The following is a 23,995-nucleotide window of genomic DNA, read 5'->3' on the forward strand; positions in this document are numbered from 1 at the left end:
GCCATTGCCGAAGCCCTTCGGCAATTGCACTTTTATAGTGCATATGATTGATCAAGCCATAATGCTACTCACGTTAGCCGGTTAGCTAGCAGTGTTGTTAGCACTGCACTGGATCGTTCATATTAATTCACCGTCACCATAAGAATCCATTCTATCCGTTTCTTTCAATCGCCTGTATCTCCTATTCCTTGTCCCAGATGGCATTTTTGGTCAAAACAGCGTTTCTTTGACGGCACGAGCCGACGTTGTGGATGGCTAAAATGTACCGGCATTGATTCGATCATGTAAACAAAGGTTGTCTTGGCAACGTAAAGCTGGCAGGGATAAGCTCACTTCCGGTTGAGGCAAAATGTGGCTTTTCAAAATAAGAGCTCAAATTAAAAAAATGCTGGCATGAATTAGGTCCTAATTTCTCAATAAATGGCAGCAGTAAAAGGGTTAAGAGCGTCTGCTAAATGATTTAGCTGTGTAATGGCTAATGTTCAGACGAGATCATACTGAAAGGACTCTGTGTGTGTGTGTGTGTGTGTGTGTGTGTGTGTGTGTGTGTGTGTGTGTGTGTGTGTGTGTGTGTAGGGAGTGCGTTCACAGTGAAGGTGACTGGTGAAGGCAGGATGAAGGAGAGCATTACCAGGAAGAGGAGAGCAGCATCGGTGGCTAACGTTGGTAGTCAGTGTGACCTCAGCCTCAAGATCCCAGGTGAGCACTTCCTCCTGTGACCAGGTGAGCACTTCCTCCTGTGACCAGGCGAGCACTTCCTCCTGTGACCAGGCGAGCACTTCCTCCTGTGACCAGGGCTGCAACTAACCATTATTTTCATAATCCATTCATCGGCCGATTCATCGGATTATGACACTTATTTAGCCATCACCTAGAGCGGGGTAGGGTGGCTGGATAGTAACCGCAAGGTTGCCAGTTCGAACCCGGGCTCCCCCAGAGTTTGTGTCGAAGTGTCCTTGAGCAAGACACTGAACCCCAAATTTCTCCTGATGTGCTGGTTAGTGCCTTGCATGGTTTTCGCCGCCGTCAGTGTATGAATGGGTGAATTGATGCACAATCTATGTAAAGCGCCTTGGATAAAGGTGCTATATAAATCCACCATTTACCATTTAATTATGGTAATTATGGTAAACACTTTCATGTGTTTAGTTCACTTTATGCATCCGTCTACAAAAAAAAGCGAAAAGACCTTGTGGTCTCCACTCCCGAAAAAAACCCAAAACATAACTTTATTTTTGAGTGGTGCAACCACTCCAAGGAACAGCAATGTCCGTGTTCACCTACTGTATGTGTCTGTGTTGGTTAATGAGCACCAGTATATGACTATTAGTACCAGTAGGGGCGCTGTTGTGAGAGAGGGATAGTGCTGCACTGTTGCCTGATAATGAGAGGGAGGGAGGGAGAGAGAGGTGGGGGGAGGGGGAATTGCACCACTCATTTCACACAGGTGTGATTTTTTCATTAATTTCCAAACGCATTTGGCACACTTGTCCTTTGTTTACGTACTGTAACACATGTGTATTCAGAACTAATGAACACGGTTCATCACCTCCCCCCGTCCGTCTCCCCCCAGAGATCAGCATAGCGGACATGACGGCCCAGGTGACCAGCCCGTCTGGCCAGATCCACAAGGCCGAAATCATGGAGGGCGAGAACAACACCTACTGCATCCGCTTTGTGCCCACGGAGACGGGCGTTCACACCGTGTGCGTCAAGTACAACGGGCAGCACGTGCCAGGCAGCCCCTTCCAGTTCACCGTGGGGCCCCTGGGAGAGGGAGGGGCACATAAGGTTCGTGCCGGAGGGCCAGGCCTGGAGAGAGCCGAGGCCGGAGTACCAGGTTTGTGTGTGTGTGTGTGTGTGTGTGTGCATGTATCGTCTTGGTATGGGTGTCCTTAGCTGAATGGGTAGAGAGGCCACCTGGGAAACAAAGTCCCAGGTTCGATTCCTGCCCCCCCCCCATGAGCAAGACTGTCTCAATGTGTTAATAAGGTCTGCATTGGTAGTTGCATGAGGAACTAATATCCACCATGACCACTTACTTAGTAATGGAGACCTTCCTATGCCATGTTACTTGTCTGAACATTAACAGTTTGACTCCATAAAACGCGTAACCCGCATTTTAATCAAATATTCTAACCTTTAGACTCTAAAGGTACTAAAGTTTAGAGCATACTCTGAAGTATTTGCAGCTTTCAATGACGAAATCCCGTTATGATCATCAGCACCAGCGGCCATTACAATGTGCTACAGGATCCGCCTCCATGAGGCATTGTAGTCCAAACAAACCACCCCGTCCACTTACATTGAGCTCAATTTCCCAGAAGCCCTAGCAGCCCAGATGATGACTTGATTTCCGGTTTCGTCATCATAACGTGACGGCCTCGTCATCGGGTCCCGGATAAATCCGCCGTTTCTTCTTAATTATTTTAAAACGGCGAATTAAACGCATTAAACACATGTTTGGTATAGCGTTTTACGCGCGGTGGAACACTGGATTAAACAATTGGAGGCAAACTGTTAATCTGACTTTTGTGTGACCCAGTTTCTGCCCCCTGTGTTCTCTGTAGCCGAGTTCAGCATCTGGACCAGGGAGGCGGGAGCTGGTGGTCTCAGTATCGCCGTGGAGGGGCCGAGCAAAGCTGAGATTGCCTTTGAAGACCGCAAGGATGGCTCTAGTGGAGTGTCCTACATCGTACAGGAGCCTGGTAAGGGAGATTGGGGGAATGACTAGAGGTTATAATTTCCAACTGTTTTATCGATGTTAAAAATATGCATCCTGTCCAATCTGATTCTGCACTAGATTTTCTCTATGCTTCCAAACACCATACATACTTTGTTTTTGTATTTTATTGCATTGCAAGTTTGTTTGATGTTGGTTGTAAGGAGCAAACGTGCCGTGTAGGTGTGTGATCAGTAAAAGTGTTCATGTATCCATTTGTAACTCTTGAGTGTGTACAGATGGAATCATAAGGGTCCATTTTGGTTACATTTGTAGTAATGGAGTTCAATGAACACTGAGGATTTTGCTGTGCAAGCTTATCTGTTTTTGGTTGTTTTCATCACCTTTCCGTCATGATGTCCTCTTGAAGGACTGGGAGGATAATATTCCGTGTGTTTTTAGTTACACATTTATTTGTTTTGGTGACCTACTGTCATTGGGTTGTGTGTTTCCTCCTGAAGGTGACTACGAGGTGTCGATCCGGTTCATGTTTTGGTGACCTGTCATTGGGTTGTGTGTTCCTCCTGAAGGTGACTACGAGGTGTCGATCCGGTTCATGTTTTGGTGACGACCTGTCATTGGGTTGTGTGTTTTTCCTCCTGAAGGTGACTACGAGGTGTCGATCCGGTTCAACGACGAGCACATCCCCGACAGCCCCTTCGTGGTCCCCGTCGCGTCGCCCTCGGACGACGCCCGGCGCCTCACTGTTGCCAGTCTTCAGGTGAGGCTCCGAGACGCACACACACGTCCCACGCAACGTGTGCAGCGACACGCCAGCCGGGCCAGAGTGCGCATCATCGCCCCACAATGCAGCAGCTGCAGGAAGTGCCGAGAGTTTAGGAGCGTGTGGGTGGTGGTAGTAGTTGGGGCCTACTTTGGAGTCCAGAGGGGGAGGGGGGGGGGGTGTTAAATATACTTTAGATTGTGCAAATGTTTACTTTGTAAACTTTGCTTGAGACGGACAGGCTGATGCATCATATCGGTATCAATAATGTAGTGTAGTAACGGGTAGAAGTAATGAAGCCTGTCCTGCTCGGTTCTTAGTAAGCGTCACTTTAGTTCACTTTTGGTGATACAGTACAATTGCACAATTAGCCCATTTTGGGCGGGAACCCCTTTTGGCGTTTTAAACATTATGTTGTAATTTAGCCATTTGAAAATGGCAGACCTACAAGCTCATAGCGCGCCACCGAGTGGCGCGCTACGAACTTGTAGGTCTGCTATTTTTGAAGAATCGTTAAAAATGTGCCTCAAACCTTGAGGCCTGAATGGGTTGACGGCAATACCTTATTTTCGATAGCTCGGCACACATGACCAGTAGGGCGCATGCAGGGCTTGAGTCGAGTACAGTTTGAGTCGATGTTTTTTTTTAGAGACATCTGATCTCGGATCTGCCGCTGCTGCAATGTCGGTCGGTGCAAAGGCTTCTGGGACTTCTAGAGGACTGTGTGTGTTTCTCGTGCCTCGTTCTAAAGGCTCCCAACAGTACCCCCCCCCCCACCACCACCACACCCTCCCTCTAAGATGAGAAAGGGGCGCTAAAGGGTTAAAGAGGTCTTATCTGGGCTGTTTCCCCTCTCTTATCGTTGTTCTCACTCACTGAGCTGCACATAATGTACTGTTCACTGTATATCATACACTTAATTTCACTTTTCCCACATGCACAAAGGTCTTTGGGGTGCAGTACTACAGACTAGTCATTGGTTAGACCAGTCATTAGTCCTACAACTAGAACCTATCTCAAACCCTCACCCTGAACCTAACCTCCCACGGGGCAGCACACCTAAACCTAACCTTAACCCATGTCTAACCAATGACTAGTCTAAACTAAGTATGCACCCCAGGTCTTTGCATACAAATATACACACACTTGACTTATTTATGGGCACATTTTCTTACCTTCCTTCACACAGCTCTTTGTGAAACATCCACAACATATACTTTCTCCCACTTCTCTGTTCAGCCCTGCTCTTTAGCCCTGTTAGCGGCCTCCAGGTAAGGAAAATGGTTATGCTAACACAGACCGTGGGTCGGTCTGTGTTACCATGGTGAGCAATGTTGTTGTTGTATTGTGTTGATCACTTTAACCTGGCATCCCTTTTTTTAGGCATGTCATTCTAGGCAATAATTTTCCAAAACTTTTAACTTTTCAAATATAACCGGTCTACAAGCTTAGGTAGATCGTTTATTTGATCTATTCGTCGTGCTATATATAGCTTGGGGTTAATCGTGGTTGAACAGCATTTGATACTATACTGATAGATAGATGGTTTATTTGTCTCGGTCATGGTTTATCCAACATTATTACATACAAAAGGGGGTTGACATGATACAGTTGACCGAAAATATTATGCCCACCCTTTTGAGATTTCAGTAATCTCATAGAAGGAAACAAAGACTGAATAAAGAAATCAGTTTTCAACATTGCTGCATTTCTAATAAACAAAGATTTAAACAATCATGTGGAAAGAAGAAAAAAAAAGGTCAATCAACAGAAAAAGCACTACTTCTACCACTTCTACTTACTAATTGTAGCATTGCATTCATGGGGTAAAAGTGGTAATGTCGCTGTAGTGTGTTGAGCGTGTGAGTCTGTCTTGTCGAGCAGGAGTCGGGCTTGAAGGTGAATCAGCCGGCGTCGTTCGCCGTCAGCCTGAACGGTGCAAAGGGCGTCATTGACGCCAAGGTCCACAGCCCCTCCGGTGCCCTGGAGGAGTGCTGTGTCACTGAAATTGATCAAGGTAAACCATCCTTTTTTACATTATCCTATTGCAGCGTTCAATACACTTCAATATAGTCTAGATCTGGATTATATTTCTATGGTTGTTTTGTTGCCACCAGCATCCATAACTTCGGTCAGGCTCTTTACAGCGACCTTGTGCATTGCACTGCATTACACTTTTGCATTACTTCACGAAAGCTTAACATTTTCTTTTACAACATTTTACCATTAAGTTGCGTGTATTGTGTCCATGTGGATGCAACGTACAGATTTCAAAGTACTTATATGTGCAAATTCACATGGTCAATATTAATAATGCTTAATTTATACATGTTTGTATTTGTTGATATAAATCGGGTTTAAAAGTGTATAAATCTGTCTTAAAAGTGATTCATCCTAATCTGGTATATGCTGTTGAATTCAGGCTGCAAATGTAAATGTGTGTGTGAACATAATTGCAAATGCTGGTTTATAGGTCGGTGGGGAGAAGCCTGTGGAGTCGCAGAACTCATGCAAAATGTCAATTCTCCGTCTTCTTAACCCTTAAAAAAAATATCTCCACTTCACTAGATAAGTACGCAGTAAGGTTCATCCCCAGAGAGAACGGCCTCTATCTTATCGACGTGAAGTTCAATGGCAGCCACATCCCCGGGAGTCCGTTTAAGATCCGTGTAGGAGAGACGGGCCAGGCCGGGGACCCTGGGATGGTATCGGCATATGGACCAGGCTTGGAGGGAGGTTCCACAGGTAACAATGCTGGAACTCTAAAGTCTATTGTGACCTATTCACAAGCAGCCAAGTGTGGTATTTGCAAAAGAATATCGGCAGCATAGCACAACAATTAATATTTGCTTTAATTCTCATTTCTGTCAAATTATCTTTTTTTTTTTTTTTCTCCAAATATGCTCACCTCAACCTACATGTTACCCCCCCCAGGCACTGCGTGTGAGTTTGTGGTGAACACCAGCAATGCTGGCGCAGGGGCCTTGGCTGTAACAATCGACGGGCCCTCCAAGGTCAAGATGGACTGTGTGGAGTGTTCCGAGGGTTACAGGGTCACGTACACACCGATGGCCCCTGGCAACTATCTCATTTCCATCAAATACGGTGGTCCCTATCACATCGTCGGCAGCCCCTTCAAGGCCAAGATCACTGGTGTGTAGGAGCTTCTTTGGCATTGGGGAAATAAATGTAACATTGACCACATTCACACCAGCCAAAGGCGGCCATTTTGCTGTTCTTTCACTTAACCCATTTTGACCTGAGATCAGATTCTAAAAATGTCTTCTACATTCAACCTGGCGTCCCTATTTTGGCCATGTCACTATAGGCAGAAAAAATGTCAGATCTTGTAGATCGTAGAAAGTAACTGTGAATATGGTCAATAATGTACAGTATGCAGTCTTCTACATGCATCGACGATGATCCCAGATTAAGGGAGACTGTCTTAGCCTCAATGACATGACGATAGAGGTCTCTCGCTCATAATCTCTTCTCTCCTAAATCTTCCAGGTTCCAAGTTGGTGTCCAGTCACAGCATGCACGAAACCTCGTCTGTGATGGTCGACCCCGTGACCCGCGCCATCAGCTGCTCTCAGCCGATGGCGGCTCAGTCGGACGCCACCAAGGTTGTCGCAAAGGGCATGGGCCTGACCAAGGGCTTCATTGGACAGAAGAACAACTTTAGTGTCGACTGTAGCAAAGCAGGTGTGTGTCTGTGGTTATACCAGTATTACCAGCTCAGTGGCCTTGTGGTTAGAGTGTCCGCCCTGAGACTGGGAGGTCGGGGTTCAATCCCCAGCCAGGTCATACCAAAGACTGTAAAAATGTCCAGGGGGTGTACTTGTACGTCAAGCTGCCTCACGCTACAGAAACAGGAGATAGGCTCCTGCCCTATGGGCCTCATGGCTCGACAAGGCTACTTACTATACCAGTATTGGAGTTGATGTAGTGTTCCAACTAGGGTTTGTCCCGATCGGATCGGGTTACTATTGTGATATGGCATAAACATGTTCTATAAAATATAAATATTGGATCAGGGGAAAAATCGGTATCTGCAGATCTCTAGTTCCAACCTAGCAAGAGGAAAATGTCAATGGTGTAAAGATGATGCTGCTACCGTCGATGATACCGAGCTGTTGAATTTGGAATATTGCCTAATGTTCCGTTTTCACTCCTGGAGGATGTGACGACGACGAGAGTGAATTGGAAACCGGAAAATTCCATAGCATTACCATAACTCTGACCCACAATCCAAGAAATGTGGTTGACCTTGTTCAAGCCCGTGTGCTGCTTAAAAAAGTATTTATTCTAAGTTCTCTCTCTCTCTCTCTCTCTCTGTATCTGCAGGGCGTAACATGCTCCTGGTCGGCGTGGACGGTCCCAAGGTCCCGTGTGAAGAGATCCTAGTGAAACACTTGGGCAACCGCATGTACAATGTCAGCTACCAGCTCAAAGAGAAGGGAGAGTACATTCTGGTGGTGAAGTGGGGAGATGAGCACATTCCCGGAAGCCCCTATCACATCACTGTCTAAACCCCCCCTTCCCCACCAACGCCAACACCGATATCGGAGAGAAAGCCCTTTATCGTATCACTGTTTTACCCAGCTGAAATTTCTGTCCGTCTTGAATCTAATCGATCAGCACCTGCAATATTGTTGTTTACAAAAAAAAAAAACAGACCCTTCTGTGTTAAAGCAGAACCAATAAGAACCCCTGCCCCCCCCTCCTCCTTAACATTATTGCTGTTTGACCAGTGCAGAAAACGAACTCCCACGTCAATGTTTACCTGAAGCCAGATATCATTGTGCTCTGAAGCTCGGAGTCTTTGAAACCAAACATTTTCGACTTCACTGTAACGACCAACTCCAACCAAGTCTCCCAAAGATGAATGCATAGACACTGAATTGTTCCTTTTCATCAGTCCACTCTACTCATCTCTTCCTTTCTCTCCCCCATCATTATTTTCCATGCCTCTCCTAATCATTATCCACTAGTAGATTTAGAAAGGGGGGAATATGCACCTTTTTAATTACTGTAAACTAGCCACCCGTTTTCCATCTTCAAGAATGGACCGCGTACTTTAAAATAGTTTAGGAAGGAGGACAGGCTATCGCTATCTTATACTGTAGCATAGAATAGTTTTTAGCCTTGCATAGCATGGAGGTTCACTCTCGCACTGCTCAAACCGCCCTAGTATGATGAATACATTTTTTTCTAAACTTTTTTTTTTTGTGAACAATCATGCAATATACAATATTTGAAATGAAAATAAAATGTTATGCCCTCTGACAAAGTTAGATGTATGCCATGATTGTTCTCATGAAGATCTATATATATATAAAAAAAGATGTGGACATTATTATGCAAGGTTGTTTTTGTTGCATTGAAATCCAGTGCTGGGTGACCCATGCCAGTCCAATGTGTTCATACTGCTCTCTAGCCAACCCATTTGTTTTACTTGCTGCTAGATCCAGTTTTAGGCACTGCTGTTCTTAAAACTTTAACCCATAGGGTTTAGAATGAGGAAAATGGCCAACGCCAAAGGATTTGAGCGACAAGAGGTATATGTGAATACATAGGCTAGTGATGAGAGAAGAGAAACGTTAATATCCGCTAGTATCTGCTATAGTGATGATGACTGTCAAAGTAGCTTACCGTCACTATATGACATGCTTTCTTGACACTTGATGTTGAGAAGATATTGCCTAGAGTAGACTCTCTGTGTTCTATACATGATCCAAATATGCTACACATGTTCCATACTGGCACTAAAACTCACTCTTCAGACACAGAAAGACTGATGATAAAGAAAGGATCAGAACCTGATGAAAATAAGTTGTGTGATGTGGTCAATGTTTAATAAATAAAAAATTGAGCTGTTACATATAAAAAAAAGGGACATTTCCAGAGTTGAGCTGGACGGAAGGGCTGAAGAGTATTTTTGGTGTGTGAACTTTATGTCCTTAAATAATAAATATAATGACCAAAAATGTTTTAATGAGAACTGTTACCTTGTGGTTCTGTAAAATGTCTCCCCCTCCTCACCTAGCCCAGCCCTCCCTTCATCCCTTTAGCTCTGGCTTTGTGTGTGTATTCAGTATTTCAGAAAAACAAAAAAAATAATCTTGTCTTAAATAGAAAAGCTTTTAAAGTGGTTGTAAGACTTACAGTATTTTGATACACAATAAAGTTGTCTAAGTATTTTTTCTGTCTATCTGGTTCTGTATTGGGTTTTTTTCACTGCTAAAAGTTACATTTATATTAAGATGAAGCTTTGTCTAAGCCCATTTAGGCCTGACTTCAACATTTAAAAGAAATCTTCTAAATCCTCCAGTTATCTGAAATAAATATTTTCACAAATTTTCAAAAAATAGCAGACCTACAAGCTCATAGCGCGCCACCGAGCTGTGCGCTATGAGCTTGTAGATATGCTATTTTTCAATCGCTAAATTATAACATGTTTAAAACCGCCCAAAACGGGCTAAACCACAGTTGCCACAAGAGTGAATCATTAATGAACACCAAAATGCAACATGTCAATGTCATGTAGTGATGGATATATTCTGTGCTAATTCAAAGCATGTATCCGTCTCAAATAGAGAAGTTACTTTTCTCATAAGTAGGTCTACGGTAGATTTGCATAGGCCTACATTAGCTCTGGTCCATATGTTAGACTAGAGCTATTGACCAGAGCTAGGCCTACATGTACTGCAGGAGAATAGGTACATGGTACAAAACATTGGTACTACAGCACACAAATGCAACTCCTACACAATTGTAAACTTTGTAGATTACTGTAGCCAACGCCCTTCCTGGAATACTCCATGTACCAGTCATACTGTATGCCCGTATTAGGCCTTATGGCCATACTAGGATTCCTCCAGAGGCCGCTGCAGTAAAGGAAAACCTATGGAAAGACTTGCATAATAAAACTCAGACTCCCCAAGTGTATTGCAAAGTTTGAGCACCAGCCAGTTTACCAGATTAAAAAAAAAAATGGTTTTAAGAGCAAAATATAGGTGTACATGACGTTTAATTAATTGAGACTTGTTTGTCTGGTGACTAATCCATAGCTCTAATGCTTATGCAAAGGCTTTAGAGCTATGGACCAGAGCTAGGTGAGCCTAGGTGTGAGCAGGGTTCTGCACGCTTTTCGACATGAAGTGCCGTGTCTTTATTTTCTTGATATGCATGTCATATCGACATTACGTTTAATTATGACACCACATCCAAATGATATATTTCCATCCGATTTTGATTGTTCATAAACATAGCAACCTTTATTTTTTGTCTTCTTCTTTAGGAACATTTTCTTACACCTCAATTAAAATTCTCAATTAGACTCAATTATAATTTTTACGACTGTAGAATTATTTGCAGGATGTAATTTGCATATACAGATGTGAGTGGACTTAATTTTTTTTTTTTTTACATACATTTAAATTTAAAAGAAAAATCTTCTCTAACACACAGTGATCACCCTCTGCTGTGCCAACGTTGACACCCTACCCCCTCCCAGCAATGGGTATTTTGTAATATTCTATTTAGCTTATTTTTCTGAAAATGCATATGGTAAAAATTGTATTGTTGTTTTGGGCAACAAACTGTATATTTCGGTATTTGTATGGTAAATGCATGGTGAGATAGTGCCATCTACTGTGCTCTGTTTTTGTGGTCTGTTTGTCTGGTTCATGGGCAGGTTCACCTGCTCTAATCACCTCATTTCAATCACCTGTTGGGTTTTCGGCATGTTTGGGCAGAACAAACAGAGCAGAGGTGAAGAGAGGAGCTCTTTCATGTCAGAGAGTCTCCACAAAAGATAAGAAAGAAAATAATATAAAAAAGAACAAGAACTTAACTGAACTCCTAAAAGTCTGTGCAGTTGTTTTGTTTGGTGTCTGTAAAAGCTATATTGCCATTGTATCGTGTATTTGTTTGTGTTTGTGACATGTGGAAATTTCGTTGTGTTGTATTATAATACGGACATCATGATTGACTGACAACAAGGACACTCATATTTCATGTTTCATTGTGTTTAAAATAATATTGTTATGTGATTTCTTTGCAGTTTTTCACGTTGTCGCTTGGGATAAATAAAAAGCGTTGTCTTATTTCTGCACCAGATGAAGATGGTTTAGGAGCAGTTACAGACAGTGCATTGCTCATATTATTCGTATCGTTGATCCGATTCGTTTTGAAGTCCACTGGGCGTGGTGGTGACGACCTGAGTAATTATAGTAGGAGAGTGGCCGTTGACTCCCATTGTAACAATGGAATGCGGATGTGCTCGTTCTATCTCAACGGGAAAGTTCCAGCCATAGGAGCAATGTTTGGAACTATATAGCCCATAGGCACCCGCTTTGCGGCGAGATCAAAGCTTGTCGCTACTCTCCTACTCTACACTCCGGTGACGACCAAGGTGGGTCATCCAGATCCAGATGTGGTCAGGCGTCACGCCCCCTTTCCACTACTGTCGCTGCTGGTTGTGTGTGTGTGGCTGTGTGTGTGCACTGCAGAACCTCGCCAAGCATCTGAGCCACATTGTTAACGTTTCCTGATTTCGAAGGTAAGTGAAACCCGTTTTTCACCAGAAACGTACTCTATGAGCCTCTGATTAAATATGTCGCGCTGCGTACGTACTACAGTAGATATAGTAGTAGCCTACAGTACTACTATTTGCTTAAGCAGCAGCAGTATAGGACCAGACGTATTTGAACAGTTGCTAACGACTCCCATATAGAAAGTTTTGTTCTCATTTATCCGCTCCTGAGTCCTGACTGAGTTGAATTCCTACTGCAATGCTTTTCGCTCAATGTGTTCTTCCGTCACTTTCAATGAATACTTTAAGGACCTAGTTTGAGAGCAGAGCTCTGAGGAATTCCATCGTAGTTTTAGCTGCTTTTATGATGGCAGGCAGCCAAGTAAAGCCAGGCGGGTGGGTGCAGTTATGTCTCCTCCCCTTCCTTCAGCATGGGATTACTTTTGAACTGTTCTTGCTCGCTCTCTCTCTCTCTCTCTCTCTCTCTCTCTCTCTCTCTCTCTCTGGGTTTTATAGATGTCTTTGAGTGACAAAAGTGATCAAGAGATCAGCAACTTGCTGACTGAGTATGGCATCAAACATGGACCCATAGTTGGTATGAGTAACCCACACTTAGTACTCTCATAACGAATAAACAAATGCATTAATTGTTTCCACGTTCCATCTAAAATGCAATGCTAATAATACACTAGAGAATATTGATAAGACAGTTACATGTATCGATGATACCTATACATGAAGTGTCAAGAGAATGTGCTTTGTGTGTTTAGCTTCAACTCGAAGGCTGTATGAGAAGAAGCTGAATGAAGTGATGGCCAAAGGCTCGTCACAACACTCCCCTGACAAAACCTACTACAGAGAGGAAGGTACCGTAGGACACAAGTTCTCAATTGTGTGTGTTTGGGGGGGGGGGGGGGGGGGGGTGCTCCTCAGGGAACTTAACTTCCATAGCTAATTATTAGGGCTGCGAATCTTTAGGTGTCCCCCGATTCTTGGGGTGACGATTCGATTCAAAAACGATCTTTTCGAATTTTCCGATTCTCGATTAAAAAAAGATTTTTTTCCGATTCTAAAGCAGTTTTTTATTTTTATTAAAAACAATTAAATTGAATTTTAGCATCATCTACTCCAGTCTTCTGGCATGAAAGCAGAGTACATTTAGTAAAAAGCTTGTATAATTGTAAAGGTTTTATCAACTGAATGATTTAAACACACAAAGGTTAAATCCAAGAGTAAGAAATAAATATCTGTATCATTTATTTAGCGTGCACAAATTTGAACCAGTACAAAAGTTACAAAATCTCTTCTCACTCAATACCAGAACAATACATTAGTATTAAAACAGGTGTAAAATAAATACAATTGGCAGGCTTAGCTTAGCTGGTAGTAAATGCACTATGCAGAAACCCAGGCCAGGCAATGCATTGCATGCACAGGTAGTACCTGTGCATGTTTTTTTTTTTTTTTTTTTTTGCACAAATTTACCTGGTACCAGGTACAGGTACATTTGTGCAAAAAAAAAAAGAAAAAAAAAGGTTAAATGAGAATCGATTCTGAATCAGACGGCATTAGAATCGCGATTCTAACTCGAATCGATTTTCTTTGACAGCCCTACTAATTATGCCCTATACTTAATTATACGCCAAATAGAATAGCGAAAAATAGCCCATCTACACACTTGCAGACTGGATGCGTTTTTCGGAAAACTGGCGGAAAAACACTGCTAAAAATCTGTAACTGTACATGCCCAAAATAGGATGGTTGAAAGTGGTTACCATCAGACATTACATCATTTTGTAAAATATATATTTTTTTATCCCACGATTTTGTAACCCATTTTTCACCCCTGTGTTAATCATCTAACCAACCTAGTCCCCCATTACATCATTTTGTTATCTCAATGTAACTACCGGTAGTATTTTAGGGGAATTCTCTCACTATAATATATGAGGTGTTTCTATATGCTGCTGTTATTCAGAGTAATGCACCAGCATCACCAGGATTAATATCTTATCAAAAAAATCTAAATATTAACTGCAAAATATCTGTTCTGTCATAAATACATATGACGTACAAATAGACACTCCTATACACCGGTAGTCAAAGAACAGAACAGGAATTCATCATAAAGGAGGTAAAAAGGGAAAAGAAACATATGCAGTGAGGGGAAAAAGGGTGGGCGGAAGTGGTAACTGTTGTTCTTATACAGTATTGTTATTATTCTAACAGTGTCATCTGCCATCCAACATCAATATTACAAACAACAGAAGATACAGTCATGCAAAATACATTTTAATGATAAGAGAAATTGGAATGACAGCGCTTACCAACCTCTGGAATGGGTCCTTTATTTGTCACTCATGCCATCTAGTGTTCATGTTCTGAGTTAAATAACTGAGGCCCCTTTTCCACCAAAAAAACTTGTATTAAATATACGAAATCAACCGTTATCAGGACGTTGGAATATGGCCATACTGGCATACTAGACATTGTGGTGTTTGACTGTATCCCCCCAGACTGCACGCATGCAGGGTGGTGGTGCAGATGAACGTGTCATTTCCAACTCTATTGTCGGCGCATGGAAACTAGGGGCTACTAATATATACTATTCTCTGCCTATCGGGATGTAACTCGGACGGCGCTGAGTCGGGTCTGGTGGCCGTCGCAACGTGCTGATTACGAACATTTTCTTGCTTATCGGGTGATTACAGTTGAATGGGGTGCAGGTTCAGAACTGGTTTTGTTCCAGATTTTTGGAACCGTGGTCCTTTCAGGGAAACGGTGGCCATTTTTTGGTTCCAGTTCCGAACCAACTTTTAGTCTAGCTAAGAGAGTGGTAAAGGCCACCACATTTGGTTCAAATGGTATGGCAACACTTCTACGTAAAGAAGGGCACGACCAAAACATATGTATATACGTGGCAGGAGCCAGGCGACATGCCTTGCACAATGGAAGAAGAGACGTAAAATATCTTCCCAATCATCATCCTATTTGTTCTTAATATTTTGTATTGAAGTAGGCCACAAAGAGAAGATACAATTGTAAATAATAGATATTAGGCCCTTCGTGCTCGACAATGGCGTTAAAAAGGAATCAACATCTGTGGCCTCTGGAAGGTTTGGAAATACAGGGTTATAAAAGATTCTTAATACACAAAGGTTCTCCTTGTAACAATGGTACTATAACCAAAGGAAAAAACGAAAGCTTCGGGTGGCTTACACAATTTTATTTATTGATTTCAGTTCTATCTATGTAGCCTACAGTAAAAACAACAAATAATGTTATATCGTCATTGACCTGAGGCCGATTAAAAATGTTAATACTGTATTATAGGCCCAGGCCGTAGCGTAACGGTCTGGGCACCGGACTGGTGATCCAGTCGCGGTGTGCCGCGGGTTCGACTCCCGAACCCGACACGGCCTTTACCGCATGTCATCCCCCCATCTCTCTCCCGTTTCCTGTCAGCCTACTATCTGTCCCTTAAAAAATCAATAAAAGGCGTAAGCCGCAAAAAAATATCTAAAAAAAATAAATTAAAAAATACTGTATTATAGTGACAACTACAGGTGTTCCCGGCTTGAAAGGTGTAACAATGTATAGGTGTTCCAGGTCTAAATGGGTTAATAATTGCATTAATTGCCAGATGATTCATTTCACTGAGCACCTTTTTTCTTTCAGAAATGTTTTATTAGGAACAAAAAAGTACAAAATGTATATGTTGCACAATGTACATTCTTATTTTTTTATATACGTACAACAAAATCCAAAGAAAGGAAAAGACAGAAAAAGACAGTTTGGCTATATTATACAATAGTATATGATTTGTGATGTTTTCTTTTCTGTTACAGAAGAGGAGGTAACCTATGTTACATATCACAATCCAGTAAGTTCCGTGTGCTATAATCTTTTACACTATTTGTATTATTCCCTATATATCTGTTTAAATAATGTCAATGTTATTTCAATAGGTTAAACATGAAGCCTACGGGGACATGTGAGTACAGCATTTACACACACACGCACACACACCTCAAATATGCCATTTTGTGGTCAACCATAGACCCCCTAGACCTGCAAATGTAATGTACAAAGTCTTGTTTTTTCCACCAGGTTAAGGCGGAGAGGAAGCTTTGAGCAGGTCAAAGATGAGGAGTCGGACCAGGACACAGAGTGAGTATAGTGAGTTTGTGTGTGTGTGCGTGCAGCGTGTGTGTGAATATACATTTGTATTGTATTTGAAAATGAAAAGATAAATCTTTCATTTCAGGCCCCCGGTCCAGAGCACCAGTGCAACCAGTGACAGCACAGTACAAGCTAGAAAGCCGATCAAAAAGTCCGGAGGAGGGTGCATGTCCTCAGTAATGAAGCTGCTGCTCTTTGCGCTGGTAGCCGTGTTCCTCTACTATGTCTACTGCAGCATGGAGAACAATGCAGAGAATCCTTTCACTGAAATAGGGATGTGATTTTTCTATGTTTGTGATTCATGATTCTTGCTTCCCCCCCCCCCACATTTTGGGCACTATCGGCTAGAATAGAATCATTGCATTTCATGGGATTTTAAAAATGGTTACTTTGTTGCATGGACCCTATTGCACTAAGATGCATACCGGTATGCATTTTTCCACATTTTCTCTCATTTTAAAAGCTTTTACAGTAGCCTATGCATTTTACATTTTTTTACGTTTTTAACTAAATGTGATTTGATGTCTTTTGTAGAGAATTCAATATAATATGCTTTATTAGCATGATTTAGGACTGTTGTGAACTGTAGCCTAATGAGCATATTTCACTATATTGTTGCCCAGAATGCCCACACAATATATGTTCTTTCTAAACCCAAGATTTTGGTTTTGTCTTCATGGTGAATGTTATTAAGTAATGTTACGAAAGTCCAGTTTCCAGTGTACAGTATGTTGGGAATGAGGAAGCAGCTCATGCTGCCATACAACTTCAATATTCAAGCACAACGTTATTGTCACATCACTGGTTTAGGTATAAAGGAGTGGATGGAATTATTTTTTATTGAATAAAGAATAAGGGTAAAAAATATACAATTTAAAAGTATAAAGGTTACAAAATGTTTTACCAAAAAGTATAAAAACTAAATAATATAGAAGACCAGTCACAAGAATGGTACATGATCAAATACACTGTTATGCCGTCTTTAGCTAAATATCAAAAACAAACTGAAAGTGTGTGAGGATGTATCTACAGTCAGATATACTGTCCATAAGGTGTGACTCAGTGTGATTTGTTCCATACAGATAACATACAAAGCAGCTATACATTCAAAGGATTCAAAAATAAATAAATAGTACATAAAATGTGCAAATTCTGCTCAGTTGATCCCAATAGTTTTTTCTACGTTCTGAGACACCAGCATACATGCAGTAAGTAAATATAGTTTGTCATACTCACACACACACAAAAAAAACTGTTGTAGAAGGGTAGGTCATGAGTCAAGAATATACCGTTAGATTCAAAGGTGAAAAACTAAATGAGTTTGTTGGTATCTCTTTGTACTCAGCGGCGATATCTGTAGCCTATGTGAGCAGGCCCATTTCCCGTCAAAGTTATCAGCACAGGGACAAATAAAGTAGTTAAGTACTGGTTACATAACAGTTCCATTCAGATCAAAATAAAGTTTGATTTGAAAATCAAACTTTATTGTGTCCAGAGATTTAAAAGAAACATTTGAAGTTACCAAATTAAGAAGGGTTTATTACTTGCTTTATAGCAGACAATGAGTAATGTCCCTCAGGATGAGAAAGTAAATCCTTAATTTTGATAGATTGCTTAAACGATTTAAGTTAAATCATTTAAGAACCACTATATTATTAGATGCCTGTTGTCAAGTTCTGGTCAATTGTCTGGAAGTGTGGTTGTGGTAGTGACATCACTGCTGACCTGGGAAGGATCAAAAGATTATGATTAAGAGTAGTTGACAAAGGTAATATTGATGGTTAACAAGCTTAAAGCTATTGGTTTTGATAGCACATCAGTGAGCTGGATGCAATCCTACCTGGAGGGGAGAGAACAGATGGTGGAGGTGAACGGAACACTGTCCCCTCCCCTCCCAGTGAGCTGTGGCGTCCCACAAGGAAGCATACTAGGGCCTTTACTGTTCCTAATATATGTTAATGACATGACTTCAGCTTGTGACTGCAACTTGTTCCTGTTCGCAGATGACTCAGCACTGCTGGTCTCGGACAGGAACAAACTGCAGGTTGAAAAGACCCTCAGCTCTGAACTCGGTAGAATCTGCACCTGGCTCGCTGATAACAAACTATCCTTACACCTGGGAAAAACTGAATCCATCCTCTTCGGATCAAATAGTAATCTCAGCAAGGCAGATGGCTTCTTGGTTAGAGTGGGTGACAATATTATCACACGAAAAGATCAAATTACCTACCTAGGTTCCATCCTGGAGGCCAATCTTTCCGGTGATAAGATGGCCACCAACGTAATCAAAAAAGTCAATCAAAGAACAAGATTCCTTTACAGGATCTCCTCACTGGTCAGCAAAAACACCTTGAAGACCTTAACAGGAGCCCTCGTACAAGGTTTCTTTGACTATGCATCCACCTCTTGGTACCACAGCACCTCAAAGGCCCTTAAAACAAGGCTCCAGACCTACTTGGCCTCACCCCCCACTTTGACAGGCTGGGATGGCTTAGGGTCGTCGACAGAGTACAGCATCTTGCAATGGGTCTGGTCCACAAGATTCGATACACCACCAAGATACCCATGTACCTGTCTAAATACTTCCTTAATGTAAACGAAGTCCACACCCACAACACCAGAGGGAGTGCAACAAACCATGTACAACCCAGATTCGGCACAAACAAGGGACTAAATTCTTTTCGCTCCTATGCCACCAAAATGTGGAACGCCCTACCAACAGTCATTAAGACATGTGAATCCCTTGACTCCTTCAAAACCGCTCTCAAAGGGCACCTACGGATGGCTGCAATTCGAAACTGGCCTCTGTAAAATCTGAATCCCCCCCACCCCATTTTCCCTCACTGTATATTGTATCTTTTCCCTTTTTTGCTTCCCATATGATGAATTTAGCTACATAGAAATGTCTATTTGTATGTCTCTAAATGTTTGTATGTCTTTAAATGTTTTGATGAATTGAACAATGTGGACCCTGTTGTAAACAAGTGTAATGCTTAATTGGGTCGTCCACTCACAGTTGACAGTCTTTGTATTGAGTTTGTGCTTAAAATGTACTGTAAATTCTACAAACTGTTAATAAATATTTCAATCAATCAATCAATCATCTTTGTTTGTGTTGTGTATACATATGGACAAATAGAAGACTGATGTTTACTGTATTTATTTGCATTTAAAATACCTATATAATGCGTTGGTTTTGTTCAGTTTTCTGTACAAACACATTGTTGTTGATTAATTTGTTAATGAATTGATGTTCTGTAGCCTTACAGTAAAGTTTACCGGTACATTTAGTTTATTGCTTATTTATATAGCATTAAATCAAGCTAAACGAATAATAAAAAAAGCTGCATATCCTGATACTGGGACATGCACTATATCGCACCTAGCCCTGAGCATTTAGAGCTATGTTACTCTCAACTTCCGCCGCTTGCATGAATGCAGACCAGCCTCTCCTCTTTAACGTAAATAAAAATAAAGTTTTTGCTACTCACCAAAACAAAGGTTGTGTCATTAGAAAGCCTACTTTCCTTAGTGGACGCACTCTGAGCCCCCCACCACACGTATAAACTGTACTTTTTGGCCAAAAGGGGATTTTGTTTCCACCGGAAAAAACTCCACTGCGCCTTCCACCGATATTGCCCAGAGAATTGCCTCATAGAGAATATTTTTCCTCCGGTGAAAGAAAATCCCTTTTTGGCCAAAAAGTAGCCTACCGTTTATACGTGTGGTGGGGGGCTCAGAGTGCGTCCAGCCGTCCACTAAGGAAAGTAGGCTTTCTAACCCACCTTTGTTTTGGTGAGTAGCAAAAAGGTTCTTTTTATTTACGCTAAAGAGGGAGAGGCCGGTCTGCATTCATGCGAGCGGCGGAAGTTGAGAGTAACATAGCTCTAAATGAAACGCATTAGAGCTATGGACCAGAGCTATATCGCACCGTGAGTTAACTTCCTATACCATGACAGCATACCTGACATTCATCCTATCTTCCCCCTACTCCTCCCACAGAATTGTTCAGTGACAAGCCCCACCCCAGCCTGTAGGGCAGTGACAAATATCACTATCCCTGCCAAGCTAATTTAAAGCTGTTTTTAATAAACTTTTTTTTGTATATGAATTGATTAATATCTTTATTGTGTGCGTTAAAATACCTACTTGTTGTTTAGTTATGTGATGTTTAAGTCTAGATTACTGGGGTTAGAGTCCCCTGGTGTTCCCATAACTATTCCAGTAATACCTCACCCTGAGTTTTGATTAGAATTGATTTTTAATATTGTGCCTACCCAAGTATACGTCCATCGAATCCAAGTGCTGTGATGAAGATGTTGATGAGGACCGTGAAGAACACAAACACTGTTGCAGCATTGTTCATACTGTTCAGCTTGGCCTGCTTCCTCACATCGTTTAGGTCATACTTCACTGTAACGAGAGAGGTGTGGGGTTGGATGGACAACATGGGGAGAATATGTTATATGTGACAATTTCTTAGAATGTGTAGAGAGGGATAAGAGTTAAGACTTGAGATGATTACCAATAAAGACGAGCAGCAGCCCCACCACAACTTGTAAGATGATGGAGATAGACAGCAGGACAATGAGGGGAGTATAGAAACGGTACTGATCCCCCACGTACAGAACAGTCTTCAGCTGAGAAGAGTTGGCCATCAGCAGCGCTACGTCTAACATGCTCTGCGCTGCACTCTTCTTAGTGGCGTAATGATTCAGGTTGATGGCCCGGTACACTTTCCCAGATGGGTCTGTGTTCTGTGCCTGTGAGTTTGGAGAGGAGAATTTAATTGAAGAAAGTCAGGGCAAGTTTATTCATTATAGCATTTTTCAGGCAATTAAAAGTGAAATAAAAAAACTGCTAAAATGTGCGTACTATACCGTCATAACCCTGGATTGTCATGGTCAGCAATAGTTTTTGCTAAACCATGCAGTAGTAAAACAGGTTTTCTTTATTTTTCAATATTTTGGATATTTCATGTACGTTATCCTTCTCTAAGTACTCTATCCTGTCTTATTCTAAATAAGGAAAGGAAAAGGAAAGAACCTAAATTAACGTAGGACTCCTCATAGGGTTAGGAATTCTATGAAGGGTACAAAGTGTTTTTCTGTTAAAACAACAAATACAATTTCAGTGTCCATGAAAGAAAATCACAGAAAAAAACAGGTACATATGTTGTACAGGAGTCTGCCATTGTTGTAACTATACTACTGTATACTGTATGTGCTAGTCATGTTTCACTAGGTGTGGTTTCAAAAGCAAAGGGAGTGTCAGTGCTGGCAGACTTGAGCTTGAGAGAGAGAGAGAGAGAGAGAGAGAGAGAGAGAGAGAGAGAGAGAGAGAGAGAGAGAATGAAATGTACAAGACAGTACATGCCCCCAGATGTTCTCTCTGCAACATCCACTGCAAATCGCTCTCACCCATGATAGCAACACATTCTCACTCACAATATTTGGTATAAGTGCATCACCAACGCCCTCTATTGTGACGCCAATGATAGCATATCAAGTACGTAACATGACTATTAATACTCATACATTTTCTCTTCTATTTGTGTGTGTGTGTGTGTGCGCGTGCGTGCGTAATTATTATTTTCAGGGAAAAAATGTCTGTCTGTCACACAGAAATCTGTCCCACGTCTGACTGGCCTCAAACATGGCTGAGGTGTGCAGAGTCGAATGGCAATTTGGACGGATCAACGCTCTCTGAGAACCGAAATCACAAATATCTGTATCTGTCACATTGGTAGGCAACCTTAGGCACGGGTGCCAACATTGACACAGGGGAGGGTGATTTCTTACACACTGGCATAAGTATGAGAGAGAGAGTTTTTTGAGTGGTGCAACCACTCCTATAGAGTAGACAGCTACAGTATGTGTCCCTGCCTGGGTCCCTGGGTCTGTCCTATTTTCACCACCAAGTGTCACTGTTGCACAGCCTAAGACACACAAACTCTCTCTATCACACACACACACACACACACACACACACACACACACACACACACACACACACACACACACACACTTACTGTATATATGATGATTTCGGGTGTGACAGTACAGTACAGTGACAGTATACAGAACAGTAGAGGGACCCCCTGGGGACCCCCACACAGTAACTCTGTCATTTTTTAACCATTTCGGACAAGGTCACACAGGGTGGCTCGCCAGCACCAGGCAGGCACACTGGGCGCGTTCCTGTGGGTCTGGCAAATGGTAAATGGTGCATTTATATAGCACCTTTATCCAAGGCGCTTTACATAGATTTTTGCATCAATTCAAACATTCACACACACATTCATACACCAATGGCGGCCGAAACCATGCAAGGCACCAACCAGCACATCAGGAGCAATTTGGGGTTCAGTGTCTTGCTCAAGGACACTTCGACACTAACTCTGGGGGAGCCCGGGTTCGAACAGGCAACCTTGCGGTTACAATCCAGCCACTCTACTCCTGAGCCACCGCTGCCCCGTTACTTCCGGGAACCCCCCGGGGACCCCCACACGGAGTTGCACAACTCACTTCACACAAGTGTGATTTTTTTTTCCTTTTCAAATTAAATATTCAAAAAAGTTAAATTAAGTCTCCTCACAAATTACATCCTGCCCACAATTCTACATTCATTCAAACTCCTATACTCTGACTGAGAAGTCTAATGATCATTACTCCTGATACTAATATTTGTAAAGATACATTCTAATTTCTAAATAATAAAGGTTGTTATCTATAGCCTATATACAATGAAAATTCAATACATTTAACATGTTGGTATGGCACACTGACTATCAAGAAAATTAAAACTTGGCACAAAAGGTTGCCGACCCCGAAAGCAAGCGCCACCCCCACCCCACTACTTCATACTCTGGGTAAATTATTGTGAGTCTTGTGAGAGGGTCACTCACTGTATACGTACGTCCATCATGGTGAATGATTAATGAATGTATGTTAAAAACAAATAGTGTTCATTTCACTCAATAGAATGAAAGATCCTACATTTTTCTGTGTGATATCAAGATGACCTCTTTATGGTGGAGTAGGCTAATGCACTAACATGCTTTTGGAATATATATATATATATATATATATAAATTAAGGAACAACTGTGTGGGGTCTACTTGCATCTGTAATGTTAACTATCCATGTGGTGACCACATGATAGTTTAGTTTGCAGTACTTGCTAGAAGTGGACACAGCATTTTCTGGGATGTGATCACAGTCAAATGCGAAGTCCTGGAAAGTTTACAAAGAAGCACTTGACTAAGTTGACTGTAGTAAGCTATTTGAACATGACACTTTGGTGAGAAGCCATATGCGCCACGAATCATCATATCATCCCCAAACCCCTATAAGATCCTGAAAAAAACTTTTATATAGACATTTATTACCCCAGTTAGACACTGCTATCTAGAATAGACTAGAAGAATACACGATAGAACATTTGGGTAACAAATGTACAATAGTTAATTGGCTTCATAAATCAAAGCAAGTTCTTATATCAGACAGTTAGAGCTATGGACCAGAGTTAATCAGACAGAGAGGATAGTGTGGTGTAACAATGTCGTGCACGACTCTAGGCTATCTTACCTCTACGTCCCCTGTTTTGTTCAGTGCAATTGCCTCTCCATTGTTAATTGAACTCATCTCGCCCGGCATTATCTTCTCGATTAAGCCCGATTTTCAATTAAATTGTGTAAAATGTCTTCAGCGATAGTCCAATGTTCTCTCCTCTGGATAAAAACGCAATGAAAGTTAACGTAGGCCGCCTGATAGTTACTCACTTATTGCGACTGTACAATATGGTACAGTATACTCCAACCGGACTG

The 23,995-nt window shown here is 41.8% G+C and overlaps 3 protein-coding genes across 6 annotated transcripts in view; 2 read left to right on the forward strand and 1 right to left on the reverse strand.

Moving 5' to 3' along the window:
• Window positions 1–9,649, forward strand: part of flna (filamin A, alpha (actin binding protein 280)) — a 75,029-nt gene extending 65,380 nt beyond the window's left edge. For all 4 annotated transcript variants that reach the window (XM_083770218.1, XM_083770220.1, XM_083770219.1 and 1 more), the window contains 9 exons: window positions 577–699; window positions 1,574–1,840; window positions 2,571–2,708; window positions 3,328–3,443; window positions 5,331–5,463; window positions 6,015–6,191; window positions 6,381–6,599; window positions 6,957–7,151; window positions 7,794–9,649. In XM_083770218.1, coding sequence (XP_083626344.1) covers window positions 577–699; window positions 1,574–1,840; window positions 2,571–2,708; window positions 3,328–3,443; window positions 5,331–5,463; window positions 6,015–6,191; window positions 6,381–6,599; window positions 6,957–7,151; window positions 7,794–7,978 — 1,553 coding nt within the window. In that variant the 3' untranslated portion in view covers window positions 7,979–9,649. The remainder of the gene's footprint in view (window positions 1–576; window positions 700–1,573; window positions 1,841–2,570; window positions 2,709–3,327; window positions 3,444–5,330; window positions 5,464–6,014; window positions 6,192–6,380; window positions 6,600–6,956; window positions 7,152–7,793) is intronic.
• A 2,172-nt stretch (window positions 9,650–11,821) lies between these two features.
• emd (emerin) lies at window positions 11,822–16,877 on the forward strand. The gene is made up of 7 exons (XM_083770320.1): window positions 11,822–12,012; window positions 12,502–12,580; window positions 12,756–12,851; window positions 15,834–15,868; window positions 15,954–15,979; window positions 16,096–16,155; window positions 16,253–16,877. The coding sequence occupies exons 2-7, from the start codon at window positions 12,502–12,504 to the stop codon at window positions 16,446–16,448; spliced, it is 492 nt and encodes a 163-aa protein (XP_083626446.1). The 5' UTR covers window positions 11,822–12,012; the 3' UTR covers window positions 16,449–16,877.
• A 786-nt stretch (window positions 16,878–17,663) lies between these two features.
• LOC310861809 (ninjurin-2) lies at window positions 17,664–23,982 on the reverse strand. Its single transcript, XM_083769451.1, has 4 exons — window positions 23,757–23,982; window positions 20,693–20,930; window positions 20,445–20,580; window positions 17,664–17,892 (listed from the first exon to the last, which is right to left on the reverse strand). Exons 1-4 carry the CDS (start codon window positions 23,823–23,825, stop codon window positions 17,823–17,825), a joined length of 513 nt encoding a protein of 170 aa, XP_083625577.1. The 5' UTR covers window positions 23,826–23,982; the 3' UTR covers window positions 17,664–17,822.
• Window positions 23,983–23,995: the final 13 nt, after the last annotated feature.

The sequence above is a fragment of the Protomyctophum parallelum genome (genome assembly GCF_964188405.1).
Source record: "Protomyctophum parallelum genome assembly, chromosome: 7".
Lineage (NCBI taxonomy): Eukaryota > Metazoa > Chordata > Actinopteri > Myctophiformes > Myctophidae > Protomyctophum > Protomyctophum parallelum.

Coding starts and splice junctions, on each gene's coding strand:
- emd (XM_083770320.1), top strand. CDS start 12,502: ATGTCTTTGAGTGACAAAAGTGATCAAGAGATCAGCAACTTGCTGACT. Junction 12,581..12,755: donor CAAACATGGACCCATAGTTG/GTATGAGTAACC, acceptor TTGTGTGTTTAG/CTTCAACTCGAAGGCTGTAT. Junction 16,156..16,252: donor GAGTCGGACCAGGACACAGA/GTGAGTATAGTG, acceptor CTTTCATTTCAG/GCCCCCGGTCCAGAGCACCA.
- LOC310861809 (XM_083769451.1), bottom strand. CDS start 23,825: ATGCCGGGCGAGATGAGTTCAATTAACAATGGAGAGGCAATTGCACTG. Junction 20,581..20,692: donor GCTGCTGCTCGTCTTTATTG/GTAATCATCTCA, acceptor CTCTCGTTACAG/TGAAGTATGACCTAAACGAT. Junction 17,893..20,444: donor TTCGATGGACGTATACTTGG/GTAGGCACAATA, acceptor GATCCTTCCCAG/GTCAGCAGTGATGTCACTAC.